At 46.7% G+C, this 18591-nt stretch overlaps 1 protein-coding gene across 1 annotated transcript in view; it reads left to right on the top strand.

Annotated features, from left to right (window-relative positions):
* Window positions 1–18591, top strand: part of MARCH6 (membrane associated ring-CH-type finger 6) — a 95065-nt gene that overhangs the window by 32318 nt on the left and 44156 nt on the right. The window contains exons 4-5 of the mRNA XM_025198302.1: window positions 14885–15028; window positions 17671–17743. Coding sequence (XP_025054087.1) covers window positions 14885–15028; window positions 17671–17743 — 217 coding nt within the window. The remainder of the gene's footprint in view (window positions 1–14884; window positions 15029–17670; window positions 17744–18591) is intronic.

Genomic DNA, 18591 nt, shown 5'->3' with positions numbered 1-18591 from the left:
CAGCTTAGAACTACAGGTTTCCCTTGCTTTATGCTGTACATGCATTTTTGGAAAATGGTGCATATCTCTCATTCACATAAAGGGAACCCAGTTTTTACAATATAACAAATAGGGATACATTCCAAGACCTTGACTGTACTGACCCCCAGATCCATTTCTACCACTTTTACAAGACAATTTTGGTACTCGCCAACAGCAGAGAGGGGTAGGAGATAAGCTAGTGGGATGTTTGGAAGCCAGACAATGGGGATGACAACTACAGAAACACGTGTTGCAGACAACGAGTGAGGAGCACAGATCTATATAGGAGATTATATTTTGGTGCGTGTCACTCCCACAGTGCACCACACAAAGCAGCTGACTGTGGGCTTCCACCACACTGATCGCATAAGAGTGAATTTACCTTGCATGTAAAGAGTTTTTGGTATGAAAAGGATCATCGCGTTAGAGCAAATTTGCACATACAGAACCTGCATAAAATGAGGGAAACTTGTATTCGTATCTTAATAAAGTGCTCCTAGTAAAGATCTTTGCTGTTCTGATAGACCTACTGATAGACCTACTAATTCTGGGTACCTTTTTTTTTAATCTTGGCCACCGTTTTTCTGTTTGTAAGTTGGTAAAATGAATATAAAAGTAACTTGTTATCTGTGTTTTTATTTTTCTGTAAGTTAGCGGAAGAAATAGAACAATTTTTTCATTAATGCATACAAAGACCATAGGTCAGAATGTCTCTGATACTATGGATTCCTGTTTGAAATCTGTGTCTGTTTTGTGAACTGTATAGATATTTACATACCTAACAGTGCTAATATTGTGAGGCACCGTGGATGGATCCAGGATTGTGGTGAGGAGGCTGTTAGACCCCCTTCACTGCAGTCCCTGGATGCCAGTGAACTCTGAGCTTGTCAGCATGTCAGCCCGGTTCCTGTTTAGCTCCAAGCCCTGAGCTGACCAGTTGATTAGCACAGACTCTGGCTGGAGCCAGGACCACAGCTCAGCTGTGTGCTGCCCCTGCCCCCCATGTTTAGCAGTAGGGAAGAGCAGGGACAAGTGATGGCAGTGCTCAGACCTTGCTTGCATGCAGCTTGAGCCAAGGGGCTGAGACCTACTATTGCTGCTCATCCCCTTTTCCCCTGCTACTGAATTCAGTGGGGACAGATGAGAGGGGGATGAAGGGAAACCATGAACAGTAGTGGTATTCATGCATCTCCAGAGCCTAGAAGGTGAAAGCAGGGACTCCAGCCAAACCTCATGCCAGCCATCTGATGAATCCAGCTCACGGCACGTGTGAAGTGCTGGCAGCAGCTGTGCTGACACACTGGTAAGGTTACTACTCCTTCCGGCTGTACGAAGCTTCGGTCACTGATTCAGTTCGGCGGAGATTCAGCCCTATTTGGCAGCCGAATCTCCAAATCCAAATTGAATCAGGAGACCCTTTACTCTCTCTGAATCAAATCTGAACCCTCCAAATTGATTCAGAAAGATTTGGCGATTCGGATATAGACACAGCTTTAAATGTTTTTTTTCTACATACCTCAAGGTATGCGGCTCGTGAATGCTGTGATGCTGGGGTGGATGGAGAGTCTCTCAGGAGTAGGGTGGGGGGGGGCTCCCCAGTGTGCTCGGCAGCAGACCCAGAAGTGGACCAGAAGCACTTCTAGTCCACTTCTGGGTCCACTGGGGAGCATGCTTGGGGGGGCCCCCTGGCTCGCTGACTGCTGCCTCCTGGGTCTGGGGGGGCACCCAGGTTCCCCCTGTGGCCAATTGCTGCTGTGTGCTCGGCGGTGGACCGGAAGTCCACTTCTGGGTTTGCTGCTGAGCATGTGGGGGGGCTCCCCTGCACTCCTGTGGGATCCGCCATCCACCCCAGCAGCGCAGCATTCATGAGCCACACGTGGTACCTCGAGGTATGTAGTAAAAACATTTAAAGCTGTGTTTATGGCTGAATCAACGATTCTTTGAATCAGCATTGAATCTTCAGATTCAGTCAAATCGAATTGGGGACGGTGATCTGAATCAATTAATCTGAATTGAGCTGAATTCAAATCTGAATTGAATACAGCCTGTTTTGCGCACCCCTACTGCTCATGCAGTGCACAGCCAAAGTGGGGTTTGACAGTGTCTACTTTTGTGCAACACCATTAAAAGGTTCTCAAGGCATCCCAGTGGGTTTAATATTGAAGCTTAAATATCGTGTCCCACTCTGCTTTGAGAATTCAGTGTGCTTAGCAAAAATTAATGCTCAGATATAAACATATAATAACCTTGAAATCTCAGCAAAGGTTTATTTAAAATTGTTAGGTATGTAGTCTACCTACATGAAATGTAGCTTTGCAGACCTTAAATGCATGTGTTTGATTATAAGGAATTCCTGTAAAAAAAAAACCAAACTGTTGTTAATCTCTTGGTATACCTTTTATAATATCTAAATATCTCTTTATGCTTTGAGAGTAAATAAAATTTATAAATAAAACAATCCACTTGGTTATTGCACATGTTTATATTTAGACTTTATTTCTGGTGGCACCCATAGTGTGTAAGGTGCTGTCTAGAATTGGTAAACTGTTAGAAACCCTTTAAAACTGTCATTTAAAGGAATTTTTTTTGTTTTTGTTTTTTTTGTTTTTTACAGAATAGGTTTGCTGAAGCAAGCAAATCAGTTCCCTTTGCTCACTGACCTAGATTGTTGAAATTACATTTACAAAAGGAACTGCTTTTTACTGACAGACAGTGCTAACATAGAGTTAAGATTGTCCATATTCTGTGCCCTTCCAGAACATTTAAGTCAATAAAACCTACATTTCTGAAAACACTGAATTAAGATGCATGCCAGCACAATTTGAAGTCTGCTCCCTGGAGTTGCACCACATCTGCATTATCTTTTTAGTGTAGCTGGATTGAATGTTAGAAGGGTTAATTTGTAACAGCTTGGCAGAACTGTGATTGTAAGGTGAAGCCACCTGATGGACTCGAGATCTGCTCCTCTCCTTCCTTTCTGTGTCTAGGTGGTGAAAGGAAAGAGGTGCATGCCTATCTTGAGAGCCCTGTGCCTCATTTCTGCAGTGAATTCTGAAGGCTGTGTCACTAGCAGCAGATAGGAATTGTCAGCAGCATGGTGGGATGTGAGTCTGTGAGTTAAGTGATGAGTAAATCAAAACAGTGTGTTAAATAGTATGTTGGAAAGGTAGAGGGCTATAAAATTTAGGTGCAGATTTTTCCATGGGGTAGGCCAGGGGTGTCTACCTTGCTTGGGGCCCTGGCCTGGATCTGGACTTCAGTACTCCTTGCAGGTTGAAGCCCAAGGAATGCGGACAGCTGCCATGACTACCACAGTGGAGGTGGTGAAGGGGCCCAGGGGCATCAGTGGGTTCAGGGACAGGGGTCTGACAACAGTTGGCCTCTGGGGTTTCAACATGGGTAGCAGTGAGGCTGAAGGACATGCAATTTCTGGTTATCTGCTAGTAGCCCTTCTGGATCCAGCCCGCAGGGCATGTGTTTGACATTCTGGCACTAGCTAAATTTATAGAAGAGCAGGTAGAGGTTGCACCTAGTAAATGTAAACACAGTGTTTTCCTAACAAAGGGAAAGCATTAGTCCAGTGGTACTCAACCTTCTGCTCCCTACAAGGTGGCATGATTTGGAAATCTGGTGGTGACAGAAAGGCGAAAGCAGAATTAATTAACATGGCTCTGGAAGAGGTTCCAAAACCAAAGCAGTTAACTCTGCCACTGTCCACCCACCACCAAATTTCCAGACTTGTGTGGAACCCCACGGGCTGGATGACAGCCCCATGGCTGGATTTGGCTTGTGGGCCAAAGGCTGAGCACCACCTTGTTATGCTGTTTCCTGTGGTGGTCAGTGCAGAATACCCAAAGAAGAGGGTACATACCAACAAAGGGAGTTAGAGATATGTGTATGGACATGCACAAATTTGGAGCAGTTTTGAAAGGGTAGCAGCTGCTACATTTAAATTGCTAAGTGTGGATCAGATAGCAATGATACAAATATATAAAGTAGAACCATTCCAAGTTTAAAACTGCTTCATGCAACATTGAAAATGAAGCAGTTTTGCTATGTTTGTATTGCTTCTGGCTTGTTCACGCATAAGATAGCCAACATGGTTTTGTTGCGGGCAGGTCATGCCTGACCAACCTCATTTCCTTCTATGATCGAGGAACTCACCACCTGGATAGGGGAAATGAGGTTGATGTCATATACTTGGATTTCAGAAAGGCCTTTGACTTAGTCTTCCACAATGTCCTCAAGGTAAAACTGAGAAAATGTGTCCTTGGCTACTTCCTGGTCTGGTGGTTAGGCAGCTTGCTTTGAGCTAGTTCTGTCCATAAATACTCTCTGGGTCTTGAGTCAGCATGGAGGAAGGTGACCAGTGGTGTCCCTCAGGGTTCAGTACTCGGACCAGTGCTTTTCAACGTGTTCATCAGTGATTCGGATTTGGGTGTTAAAAGCCTACTGGCAAAGTTTGTGGATGACTTCAAATTATGGGGGAGTGTGGTCATGCTTGAGGACAGGCTGGGGATACAGGCTGACCTGGACAGGCTTACAAGGTGGGCTGATCAAAACCTGATGATGTTTAACACAGAGAAATGTAAAGTGTTCCATCTGGGGAGAAATAATCTGCAACACACAGACTTGGTGGCGCTACACTTGCCAGCACCGCAACTGAAAGAGACCTGGGGGTCATGATAGATCACAGAATGAACATGAGCCACCAGTGCAATGCTGTAGCTGGCAGAGCAAATCAAACACTGGCATTCATTTACCGATGCATCTCAGGCAAGAGTAAGGATGTCATCCTCCTGCTTTGCTTGGCCTTGGTGAGACAGCAGCTGAAGTACTGTATCTAGTTCTGGGCACCGCACTTCAGGAAGGATGTGGAGAAGCTTGAGAGAGTCCAAAGGAGGGCCACATACATGATTACATGGCCTCTTCTCTGGAGAAGAGGAGGTCATACGATGAGAGGCTGAAAGACATGAGTCTGTTCAGCCTGGGGAAAAGATGACTTGGAGGGGACTTGGTGGCAGTCTATCAGTATATATAAGGGGTGCACGTCAAGGCTTAAGGGAGCATCTGTTCAAGGCACCCCAGGGGAAGACAAGAAACAATGGACACAAATTGCTTGAAGATCATTTCAGATTGGACATAAGGAGACATTTTTTTACAATTTGAGTGCCAAGGGTCTGGAACAGAATCCCCCCAGAGGTGGTACAGTCACCTACCCTGGAGATCTTTAACAAAATGACTTGATGTGCACCTTGCTGGGTCATCTGACCTCAGCAGTCTTTCGTGCCCAAGTGCAGAGGGGCTGGACCTGATGATCTCGTGAGGTCCCTTCCAGCCCCTAACATCTATGAATAAGAATTAGAGCCTAACAGCTGCTGCCCTTTCAGAGTATTTCCATTTTGAAATGGCTTCAAATGTATCCATTTATTTGTCCTGTGTGTATTATGGGTGTATTGAGATGTTGCTCAGAAACAGGTGTTGAACTCCCTCAGTTTGGTAGTTTGTGTACACTCTGTGTCAGGATGTTATCTGGGCTGCTGCTGTAGACTGCATGTCTTCTGAAGACCTTGTTGTTAACTGACAGAACAGGCTCAATTTTAGTGACAGAAGTTTGACCAGGTTTATTATCTACAGACAACTTGATCACTAACATTCATGGCTGGGGGGTTACAGCACTAGTGGGCAGTTACTTTAGCTGATGGGCCACTTACCAAGTTTTGGAGAGCTGCCAGGGGTCTCACTCACACACAGTCTTTCAGAAGGTATCATATACTAAAAATCAAACATCTACTGCAGGGGTAGGCAACGTTTTTTGGCTGGAGCGCTGAAAAAAAGTGTCTACCTTGGAAGGTGCCGGAGTACTGGCATGCTAGAAAAACACATATTAGGATATTTAATAATCATAAATGTTGCCTTTGTTGTTGGGTACTCTTTATGTTAAGAATGTTGCAGTGAGAGAGAAAAAAAGAGAATAAGAGAAAGAGGAGAGAAAGGAGAGCAGAGAGAGAACCAGGCACGTACACATGCATACGGAGAACTGCACACACAAAGCCACATGTGCACAAACACAGAGAACCAGAACAGATGTATGCGCACACACATCCAGAACCAGACGCATGGGTGCACAGAGCTGGGCTGCTGAGCCACCGGACAGAGTCTGACCCAACAATGTGCTGGGCCTGCTGGAGCCCCTGTACTTCCTTGGGGAGCCAGCCCCCATGCTGCAGTGCAGCCAGCCAAGGCCCTGGCCCAGAGCCTGCCCATCAGCCCAACCACCCTCCCACTCCACACAGATAAGCCTGCAAAGGTGTAGTGCTCCTGGCAAGGGGCAGTGCCAGCCGCATCCCAGTACAGGGTGCTGGGCCAGCACTGGGCATGGAGGGGGTGGGAATGAGGCAGGTTCAGCTGCAAGCAGCCCAGGCTCCGTAGTTGGCAGGAGCTACCCAGAGCTGAAGCTGGCTGTAGTGAGGAGGTTGCAAACGTGTGCCTCGGAGCAGACAGTGGGGTGGGCCCTAAGGCAGCACAACCCACTCCCAGCACAGAGCTGATGTCAGGGTTCTGGAGCCCAGCGCAGCTATTTGTAGCCAGCCTGGGCTCTGGGCAGCTGCAGCAAGCAGTGGGCAGGCTGCAAACAGCTGTGCCAGGCTCCACATCTCCTGCATCAGCTCCCTGCTGGTGGTGACTGCATGTGCACCTCGGAGTGGATAGCGAGGATAGAGCCTGGCCCTAAGGCAGCACAACCCTCTTGCTGCCCGCTCTGAGGCGCACGTGCACGCGCTGGTACAGAGCTGATTTGCCTGACTGCTGCAGCCAGCACTGGCTCTGGGTAGCTGTTGCCAACCATGGAGCCTGGGCTGCTTGCAGCAGGGCTTGCAGCTTCCCAGCTGCCTGCTGGGACCACCCTGGGCTCTGTGGTTGGCAGCAGCTACCTAAAGCTGGGGCGGTGATGGCTTGTCAAGCAAAATGGCCTTGCGTGCCATGCTCGGTACGCGTGCCGGAGGTTGCTAACCCCTGATCTAGTGTAACATTTAATTTTATTTCAGAAAATAACTTTTGCCCTGATTTATGTTTTTTTTGAGTAGTGTATATGGAAGCAATTGCATTATAGCTCAAAATAAATTCTAGCTCTTCTGTATAATGGTGCACTGATAGCAATTTTTGGGGCCAATAGCAATAGCCGATATGTAAGGAGGCGTATCGGCAGATACTGATTCGATTTTTGATACAGCTGCCTCCAGCTGATAAGTCCGGTGTAGTGGAAGGGGAGGGGGGGAAGGAAGGGTTGGGGGTGGTGCAGATCAACGTTCCCTGTGGCGAGGGAGGTCACAGGACAGGTGCTGCCCAGGTTGGGGCGGGGGGTGGTGGAGTTGTGGCTCGTGGGGGGAAGTGGCGCCCATGGCTACTTGCATCCTGGGAGGGCACCGGGGGTGGGGGAGAGGAGGAGGAGCACGTGCTGCACGGATCTGTGTGGGGCGGGGTGGGGTGGGCTGCACCCTTGGCTGTGCAGGGCTCTTCTTGGCAGAGGCTGGGCTCAGTGTGGGATGCTGCATCCACCCCAGGTTTCTCTGCTGCTTTGCTCCCACATCGCTGTTGCCAGCTGCCTGGTGCAGCCCGACTCTTCCTGGCGCATGGGTCGAGGTGGGGCACAGAGCCAGGACTGCGCTGGGCGTGAAGTGGTGGCAAAATTTCCCCCACATGCCCACCTGTAGTGCAGGCAGCGGTGGAAGCTACCTCTCGCTCGCCCGCCCCGGCCTGGCCAGCTCCTGCCCCGTCCCATCCCTCCCCACAGGAGGTGTTGGTCTGCCCCCACACCCCTTCCCTCCCCCTTCTCCTTCCATTACACTGGACTTATCAGCTGGGAGCAGCTTTCCAAGCTGCCAGGCTCTGCTCCTTGCTGCTTGAGTACTGCGCCCAGCATGGGCATTTATTGCCCCCATCGGGCTGATTATCCGATCCACCAGTTTTCTTTATATTGGTACTGATCCAATATCAGACCGATTTATCGGTCTGATATTGGATCAGTTTGATTTTTAGTATATATACACCTCTACTTGTATATTGTGTGGAGGCAGGGTATGGCGGGGCATGGGGTGGGCATGGAGGATGGTGTGGGGGGGCAGTGTGGGGTTTGGAGGGTGGATGTGCAGTGGGTGTGGAGGGCGGGGGGCTGCTCACGTGCTAGGCCCGGGGACTTGGGTGGGGACACATGCAGCAGAGCTCACCCAGGCAGTGCAATGCAGGTGTGATCAGCCTGGCTCTGGCCAGCATCCATAGCTTCCTGGCAGGGCTGCCTTGTCACTCAGCTGACCGTGGATGGCTGCTGCTCATGCTGGGCAGGTGGAGTAGGTGAAAGGTGACTGGGAGTTGGAACTGGAACCATGCATTCTGGGACAGGAGCTGCCCTGCTGCAATTTCCTCCCCTGCCAGCTGGGCATGTGGTGCCTGGCATGCACCTCCACTGCCAGCATCAAGTCCCCGTGCTACCTGCTGCCTGGATTGGCACAGCAGGGGCAGGAGGAAGAGGAGCTGCTGGAGGTGGGGGTGGCTCTGAGCAGTACCTGGGCGGCAGCATCAGCAGTGGTAGCCCTGCCAGGAAGCTGTGTGCGCTAACCAGGCCTGGGGCAGTGCTGTCGGCAGGCTCAGGGTGGGTGCAGGCATGAGCAGGGCGCAGGCTGCCCCAGACGAGAGCAGATGGGGCTTGGCCCCATACAGAGTGCTGTGGGGGCAACCGTGGGCTGGATACAGCCTGCAGGCTATATTTTACCCACCCTTGGGTTACGGGATGTTAGCCAAGATGTTTGTACAGGAATGTTTCACAGATGCGCCATCTAAACCTAGTACAAATATCAAGGATTCATATACTTCTCTTTATACCAGGGGCGGGCAATTATTTCAGGCGGAGGCCTGCTTACCCAGTTTTGCCAAGCTGTGAGGGCTGCATGGGTAGCCCCACCCCTTGACAGGTGCCCTGCCCGCTGGTCACCATCTTGGGACCAATGTCCCGGGGTCCGGAGTGGGGCGCAAGTTGGCAGGGGTCTGTGGAGCTGGGCTGGGCTGCACTGGCAGGGAGAAGGGGGAGCTGGCCTGGCTCCATAGAGCCCCTGCCGGCTTGGACCCTGGACTCCTGCTGCCCTGCTCTGGGCCCTGCCGGTGCTGGCCTCGGGACACTGGTGTGGGCCCCATGCTCCCGCTGGCTCCCGTACCCACTCATTGTCAGCGCCCCCCTCAACCCCACGGTACAGCTGGGGGGCAGTGCACAGCCCCGACCCTGCGCTCGCTGGCAGGGGACAAGCTGGTATTGAGCATGGGGAAAAACGGCTCCTCCTCCGCCCCGTGGCCAGTGCTTCCTGCTGCAGCAGCTCACAGCCCTTGCGGGACTGTCCTGAGCAGGCACAGGCAACCCCATGCGGGCTGTGAGCTGCTGCAGTGTGGGGCACCAATCACGGGGTGGGGCCGCTTTTCCCTGTGTAAGTGATATATGGTAATACCTAGCTCCATTCTCAGTGACGCCTACTTAAGTCAATGCTTTTAGAAGTGCCTTTGTGTCAGTTGTATATTCACTGAAAAATCGTTGTATTAATCCATACTCCAGTGTGGCCTGTATCAAGTGTTAAGGCCACATTGATATGGTTATTAACTCCATGTTTCCTGGTTTTCAGAGGTATGAAAACTATTCACTTCACTCCTCTCTCCCTTAACTTACCCCTTTCCCAGTAAGCCTTCATATTTATATTTGTTTTGAGCATCTTCTGAATTACCTGCTGCACACAGATCATATTTCATCAAAACAAAAGCTCCTTTTATGCAGACTGTACTGTAACAAATGTCTGCAGTTCAGGCAGGAATTTGCCAAAAATTCTGCCAAGATTAGGTTTTGAGTCCACCAGGCCTGGGTATTACATAAGTTCAGAGGTCTCGGTATGTCCTTTTGAGATACCCAGGTCACATGAGCACTGGCTGGCTGAGATCCTTGTTTTGTTTTTTGTGCATATGAGCATTACAGTTTATGTTGCATGTGAATGTTTGCTATGTGTTAATCCAGAGAGTGAACTCTTCCCTTAATAAGGTTTTCTTTATTGCTTTCTGGAAGGCAAGTGGGTGCTATGCATGAACTGAGATATATTTTGAGCAACTGAAATCAGTTTGGGTGGAAAGGTTGTTGGGGTCAGGGGTTGAGCCCAAGATGGGCATAAAATGTTGGTATAATCTTTCAGAGCTGTTTTTTTGGAAGGCTGTTTATCAAATTTTCATATTTAGTTCTTTTCCAAAACTCTTGTGAGTCTCAATAAATTTCAAGGCAATCTGAGTAGGCAAGCAGTCTGTAGAGCAGTTAGAAAAAGCAGCCTTTAAATGCTTCTCAAACCTGGTTGCATCAGAGCAGGGACTCCACTAAAATTCTTAAGCACCTGGAGACCAAGTTTTAATGTTGGTTGAAGCAAAACTTTACACTGAAATTTATCCTACCATTATTAGATTACTTTGCCGGAAGAGTCGTGTCCAGAGTGGATCTGTTTGTTTGTATTAACAAAGAATCTGATGCTGTTTTGTTTCTATGAGCTGGGGTAGTATCTTGGAACTGCTGTCATCAAGACTCTGCTTGTTTTCTGTAACTTCTTGAGAACCAAGGTGAAAATCGGTGAAAGATGATTAGGATACTCTAGATATGTTTCAAAGTTGGGATGCTTAACTGTGTTTTCTCACCTGTTCCAAATATTGATTTTTTTTTTTTTTTTTTTTTTTTTTCCCATTCATTTTAAAAAGATTTCATGAAGGAAAACTCTTCAGGTTAAAATGCTAGTAAAAGCCAAGAACCTGTATGAAATCTGATACTAGATTATTTTGGTAATGGTATGTAATTACTGAAGAGGTTTTGTATACTTATATGTCAGGGGTATCAAATTCATCTGGCTAGGCATGGAGTCACTCTGCAGGCCAGACTGGGTCCATGTGCAAAATCCAGTGTGCAGAGGCTGTCTGGTGTAGGCAGCACACACCCCAAACTGGCTTGTATGATGCTTTCAGTGCATACACCAGCTCCAGCCCCATGCACTGCATGAAGCATGCATTGGCCTCTGCCCTACACTCAGGATACAGCTTTGAGGCCAGTTTGGGGTGTATGTTGTGTGTGGCGCCCATGCCAGACCAGCCCTGTGTGCTGGATCCAGCAAGTGTGGCTGCTTTGTGAGTGTGAGCCAGCCCCTACTGGATCATTCGGCTGGTCTGACATGAGTGTTGCATGTAGTGCATGCCTTAGCTTGTCCCCACATTGTGTCTGTGTTCAGCCCACACACATGCAGCCTGTGGGTCCAGAGTCAGCGCTGGTCCATGACCCACAGGTAACACTGTTGGCCATATAGGGCTTTTCTGGCTCAAGGGCTGGATCTTTGACACCTTCATTGTATGTGAGTGGGGGTTGGAATGGGCCAGAGGGTTTGCTTTCCTGGGTAATAAGCAGGGATCCTGGTTTTCCGTGATTAAAAAATTGCATTTGGTGCCCCTCACTCCCCCCACAACAGCCCTCCAGCCCTACTGGTGCCCCTTACTCCCCCCACCTCCTTTCCCCCCACCCCGCTGGAGGGGGCCCCCAGCTTCCAGGGCTACACGGTCAGGGATCCAGGTCCGCAGCCCCCTGCCCCCAACAGAAGGCAGCGGTTGCTGCAGGAGAAGGAGCATGGAGCCAGCTCCTCCCCTGCTGCCTGCCTGCTGCGGCCTCGGGTGGGAGCGGGAGCGGAGCCAGAGCCGGCTCCCACCACAGTGAGCACTCTGGGGGGGGGGAAACGGGGACCCAGGCCCCCCAGATCTGTGCAGGGGGCAGGTGCATGCTGCAGGCTCATGCTCCTCACCTTGCTTCCTCTGCAGGTGGGGGTAGTAGCACAAGCCTGCACCACTACCCACATGCACAGGGAAGTGTCGCAAGGGTAGCGTGGAGCTCACAGAGGCAATCAGCTTTCCTGCATGGCGCCTCTGTGCCCTGCTGCACCAGGTTGCACATGCTGCGCTGTGGAGACCCCGGGGGAAGGCAGCAGGGCAGGGAGCACAAACCTGCAGCGCACACCCACCCCGCTCCATGCACAGGTGTGAGGAGATCCCAACATAGCCCACTGTTCGCAGCCATGCCGGGTTGTGCCTGTGGGGCTACAGCGACCCTGCGGAAGGGAAGCAGTGTGGGAGCTCAAGCCTGGAGCCTGTTCCCTGCACAGATCTGGGGGTGTGGGTCCCACCTGAGAGTGAACGATGCTGAGTGCCCAGCTGGCTGCACATCTTCCCGCTCCCGACTGGCACCTCCACGTGCAGCTTCCCTTAAGGACTACTAAAGCCGCTTTGATTTCACGTGCACCCAACCGGGCACTCCAGCTGCAAGCAGAGAGATGTGGAGCTGGCCGGGCACTCCGTTTATTTCCCCAACACCTCCTCGCTCATGGCTGGAGTGCCTGGTTGGCTCCACTTCTCCCCACTTGTGGCTGGAGTGCCTGGCTGGGAGCACATGAAACCAAAGTAGCTCTAGCAGCTATTAAGGGAAGCCGCACGTGGAGGCACCGACTGGGCAATTCATGTATTTCTCCAACACCTCCCCGCTCCCTCAGCCCCCAGCCCCCTGCAAGCTCCACTTACCCGTTCACAGGCCCCAGGAGGAAAGTGAACCTGACCTAAAGCCACAGGCTCCGCCCTTCCCCCTCTCCCTCCCCGTCCCCCTCTGGGCAGGGTTGGGACTTCCCCGCTCTTTTTGCAAACAGCTCTTGCAGGCTGGAACTCAGCCAGCCTGCAGAGCTCTTTATAAAAGGGGGAAATCCATGGGTTTCTCTGCTAAAGAAGAAAATCCACGTTTTCTCTGATAAAACCAGGAAATCTGTGGTTTTCTCTGTTTTTCCATGGGAAATGGAAAACCCAGATCCCTGCTATCTTATGGGTTGTTAATCTGCTGTTGTAAGACACTACAAGCCTTTCTGGATGGGGGTGGGGTATAAATCTAAACAATAATAACAGGTAAGAGGACACGTATTGGAGCGACATTCTCTTTTCTCATATGATGTCTTGGACCCAGTGTGTCAAGAATGTCTGATCTGTTCTCCTTTCTGCACGTAAGCCAGAATCATGAGGGACTCTTGTGGGGCATTGTAAGTTATGCTCCTTTCTCTCCCATATGACTTGAGACCTCTGGGGTGCTGTTGTGCATAGGGCGTGAACCCTGCCACCACTTAACTGCAGCTGGAGTTGGGGAGAAGAGGAGGTCCTATTCTGGAAGGCTCTGAGCTCCTGTTGTCTTCCTGTACATGCACTGAGAAATAGGGGTGGCTTACTCCTGCCTTTGTATCTGAACTCTCTTCCCTACCCCCTCTGTGAATCAGAATCTGGGGGAGGTCCAGCGGGTGAACCAAATTGAAACCCCTGATAACCAGGAAACCCAAAAATAAAGTTACGGTCCATCTCTGCATCTGATGTTAGAATGGACTGGATGTAGAGGAAGGAAGCTTAGCTGGGTGTTGTGGTCTATTCATTGTACAGCTCAAGTTTTGTAACCAAAGAAGTGTGAAGCCATCCATTAAGCTGTGGAGAATGCCAGACAGAAAGGGATAATGTTTTGCATGCAGTGTGCTGCCCTACATGGTAATCTTTGGCCTAGAAAAAAATCTCACAAACTCCAACTTTTTTCTTTCCACACAGATATTTTGTTAACATATCACCTATGTATAGCTTTTGAAATTTTATTAGTTATGTCTTCAGAATAACTGAGTTGTGCTACTTTTAGCCTACAGTACTTTTTAAATCTGTGGAAATTTGCATAGCCAGTGGCCTCTGCTATGCAATAGTAACAGTACTTTATTTACAGCTTTCATTTAAACATGCTGCTGTGTGCTAGAATGTCTGTTTGCTTTCCTGACTTACCAGATATAGATTCATAGATGTTAGGGTCGGAAGGGACCTCAATAGATCATCGAGTCCGACCCCCTGCGAAAGAGTGCTGGGTCTAGCTGACCCCAGCTAGATGCATATCCAACCTCCTCTTAAAGACCCCCAGGGTAGGGGAGAGCATAAATTCATGGAAGTATTCTCTTAGAATATGGAAAGTCAGAAGCAGATTGGGCAGCGTGAGTTGTAAAGAGTTACATGGGGAGAAAAGGGGTCTATACCCTGGCTTGATGAGGAACTGAGCTGGAATAAGACTGAAACAGGCCTAAATACATGCAAAGGATGAATGGCTTGTACGGGTAGGAGCCTGAGGTCGGAATTTCTGGTTATCCAGGGACTTTGAGTGGGTGCCACCCAGTGTCCTAATGTTGGTGGGCTGCTACTGTTGGAGGACTACCTGTGGTACAGGAAGGAGGGAGCCAGTTCCTCAGTTTTGGTGTCTAGTCACCTAAACCAAGGAAATTGTCACAGATGGATTTAAAATCAAGTAGGCAACTTGAAGTCTATGCAACACAAACACCTGTTTAAACAGCTAGAAAAATGTCCACGTACAACCTCTGATTGTGGCTTTACCTACTCACTTCCTCCTATTTTAGGTATAGGAGCTATGATATTTCTCTCCTTTCCAGACCATATAGTTGGGCACATTCTGAGGTAACTTTGCTATATATTTGGTGGCGATAGCACTGCTAAAAATGTAAATTTCTCCAACTCTAACGCTCCTGTAGAACACTTTTATTTTTGGTAAAAATTCAAAACCTGGCATAAGCAGAGGTTAGGAGTAAGGCTGTTACTGACACTTGTTTGGGATTGTATTTTGCAGAGAGATGTGGAGACTATGTGCTTGCAGTAATTTTTCCTTAAATATAATTTACCAGTTAAGCAACTTAATGATCTTGCAGCAAGCAAGTATGAAAACTGTTTTATTAAAAACATTTTTCCTTTTACTTAGTTTATTCCCCAGATATGCCTTCACGGCTTCCAATCCAAGACATCTTTGCTGGGCTGGTTACAAGTATTGGTACAGCAATACGATACTGGTTTCACTATACACTTGTGGCCTTTGCGTGGTTGGGAGTTGTACCTCTTACAGCATGTAAGTATAAATTCATGTAACGAATTGCTTTCATAATCATGTATGGAAACATCTCATTTGTTGTTATACTTTCACATAGCCATCAAGGTTTTTTTGGTTTTTTTTTTAAATACTTCCCCTGAATTAAAATAAAACTTGGCTTAACGACACTTTTTTCAGATAATCCTGAATTTTGCTATATTGCGCGCTTAACTATGCAAGCCGTAAACCAAGAGAATAAAGTGACAACTAGTTAACAGTAGAGAAAGAGAGGTAATGTAAAAGTTTTTTGGCTCTTGGTTTGAATGAAGTGGCATTTTATTATCTTCTCAAAATTTTCAGAGTCGTGTGTTTTTTCATTTAAATCAATCATTAACTAGTTCTTTCATACATATACATTACATGAAAATAAGTGCAGCTTGATCTAGTTTTCACAACAAAGAAAGATGTAAAATAAAGCTGTCTATCACAACTTGCATTCAAACTTCACCTGTTAAGGTCTATAGTGAGTTTCTGGTTTTATCATATTTATTTGAGTGTAAGAGGAGGTTTCCCTCCACAGTCAGCATGGGGGTTGGAGGGAAACCCCTTGTTTTACATTTGCATATAAGAAAACTGCATTAAACACGTTGCCTATCTTTGAACTGCTGCTAAAAGCAGCATGTGTTCAGTAATGGAAACCAACTATGAAGTTGATTTAAATGCAGCCAACGCCTAGTATGACTAAAAGGTACATGGTCCAAATGGGGTAAACATGGTGATGGAAACCTATTGCAAGAATAAGTTGGTGCAGCTCATCTGAATAAGATATATGGTAGTGCCCCTTGAGTGCAGTCTACCTCAGTGCCAACTCTTTTTAAAGTCATGGTTGGCTACTACATTGCATATATTTTAACTTCCTCTTCATTCCCACAGCTGAGCTGTGCCTTTCTTTCCCATTTCAAACGATTCCTGTTTCTCCAGCCTTAAATGTCTGGCAGACATTGCCAAATGGGGGCCCCAGATAGTTAACCCAAATCCTTCTGTCAGCCCCTCTCAGCCTGGCACATATGACTAGTGTGACCCTGCCCTTCTTGAGGTGAAGCTGGACCAGGTTGCCCTGTGCATTGTGTATAAAGTTTTGGAGGATCCCAGGACTCATGACAAGAACACCTGGTTCCAGTCATAAGTGTGTGGGGGGGGGGGGGGGGGGGGGGGTGTAATTAGCATATGGATCCTCTGTATGTGGGTATCTGGAGTACACACACGCATACTGAGTAGTGCTGAGCTCTGAGGTCACCATGGCTTGAAATGCTGTTGACTCTGGTGGGGCTCAGCCCAATGAATTTGATATGGTAAATTATAAGCCTTTCTGGCTTTGGGCTGATATACATAGTTTGTACTCTTAAGTAGGCGTTGCTTAAAATTGTTTATGAAGTACCTGTGCTGAAACTTGCAGCAGTTTCAAAAAAGGTAACATGCATCAATTCTGGATGAATTAAGTCAATGGGTACTCATGCAAATTGCTAGAACTACATTTCAAGGTCATTTTTTCCAAATTTGTTCAATACTTCCATGTGCTCAGGAAGAGCAGGGACTCAGATTAAGGAGGAGGGAAAAGGGCTGCAGGGGTAAAAAATTGTGGGGAGGAGCAGAAGACAAATGGGCTACCTGATCCCCCAGATTTATTTCCCCTGCTGTAGCAGTGGGAGGTTGACAAATTCAAGACAACTCTCCAATAATTAAATTTTGTACCTGGAAACTTTATCAGACTTATCAACTTTTATATGTAGAATCTAATTATTGGAGAGGTTGTCTTATAATTGGGTTTCTCTTAGATTCAAGTAAATATGGTAGTTTCTGTCTAGCTTTAATTTCTGTGTAAGCATCTATTCTGGTTTTAATTTAATTATTTTCTTTAATTTTAATTTAATTTTAACTGTTTGGAAGCTAATCTCAGTATCATAAGTGAAAGAGAAACTTGTTGAATGAAAGTTGGAAGTTATAGGCATTGACAAAATAATGTTTATAAAACAGCAATAAAACTGCTCTTTAAAAATTAACAAATTAGTTCCCTTATTTATTCATAGTTCTAAACATCTTGACTATATATATCAACAGTAAAAAAATATTTTTCTGAATATTCAGTGCGGTCTCCCTTCCATTGAAAACAGAAGTGTTCTGACTTATTTGATCTTGGTAGCCCATTGATAAAAAATACTCTAGAAATGCCGCTGTAGAATACTGTCATGTTTGAAGGATCATAGTACTCCTATGTAGTGAGACTATATGATTATCTCTTAAGTCTTTTATCAGTTTCTTATTGAGGCACATTCATGACTTAAGGAGAACTCATGCTTATTCTTATGTTCTGGATGCACCTAACCCTAGGACTTCCCCAGCCCAAATCCCCATTACTGAGATGTATGTATTAATGGCACTACATTGCAGTACCTTAATGGTCTGCTTTTATGACTTAAATCTTTATGAAATATCTTGGAAGGAGGCAGAAGAGAGGGATGTTTTTAATGTAATATTATGAGCTCCCTTTGATTTTTAGCTTCTTGTTTATTTATTTTATAGAGATAAATTATTTTAACTTGAAAAAGCATGTTACCATTTAGAAGATATTAAGAGATTTTTTACGACAACATAGTTTTACAGTATTTCGTTTCTTCATACAGGCCGTATCTACAAGTGCTTGTTTACTGGCTCTGTGAGCTCACTACTGACACTGCCGTTAGATATGTTGTCAACGTAAGTACCAAGCAACCTGATAACAAAAGTTATATTCAATTAGCTATTCTGGTGCTCTCTACCCCTTTCTTTTTCTTTATTCTTTTATCTTACGTTGGCTGCTACTCATCCTCTTTCCTGTAGCAAAGGGGCCTTGCAGTTGAATTAAATGCTCTTCCTTTCTTCCACTGTGCAGGAGCCTTGGGCATGAAAAATCCAATATATATAATTGGGCCCTGGTAATAGAGCTGTGTATTACAGATTTGTGTAGTTTATTCAGTATTTAAAAACACTTGTTATGGTGTGAAATTACACCAAAACTTGTTTTCCTTTAAATTTCAGCTAAACCTGTCCTGAAGCTTTTACAATTAATAGTATGGCTTTTTTTACATATGGCTTTTTTCACTCATTGCTTTACAGCTTATCTCATTACAATATGGATTCCTTAACTATTTTTTAGTTGCTTAGTTTTATTTTCATATTCTATATAATGTTTTAATTACTGCATGGGAATCTTTTATTCGGCATCAATTTTTAATTGATTTGTCTTCTGTCTTGTTCGTATTAGTGTCAAACATTAAATACTGTTTAGTAGTATTATCCTTCCTCTCTTTGCAAATGAGTGGCTTTTTTTAATTAACTATTTTGTTTACATTTTGTCGTCTTCAACTACAGGGATTAACAGACATTGGAAAATTTTATTAACTTGCCCTACGTATCTGTTAATGCATATCAGTTCTACCTTAAAGCACCCAGTTTTGAGTTTAGTGTTTGAGTAGTGATGACTTGATGTGCCTACCTTTTTATGGGTATAGATAACTGCTTAAAAAAAAAAAAAAAAAAAAAAAAAAAAAGAAAAGCCAAGAGAA

Source organism: Alligator sinensis, unplaced genomic scaffold, assembly GCF_000455745.1.
Source record: "Alligator sinensis unplaced genomic scaffold, ASM45574v1 scaffold428_1, whole genome shotgun sequence".
Lineage (NCBI taxonomy): Eukaryota > Metazoa > Chordata > Crocodylia > Alligatoridae > Alligator > Alligator sinensis.
The sequence above is the reverse complement of the archived record's forward strand: the minus strand, read 5'-3'. Positions and strand labels throughout refer to the sequence as shown.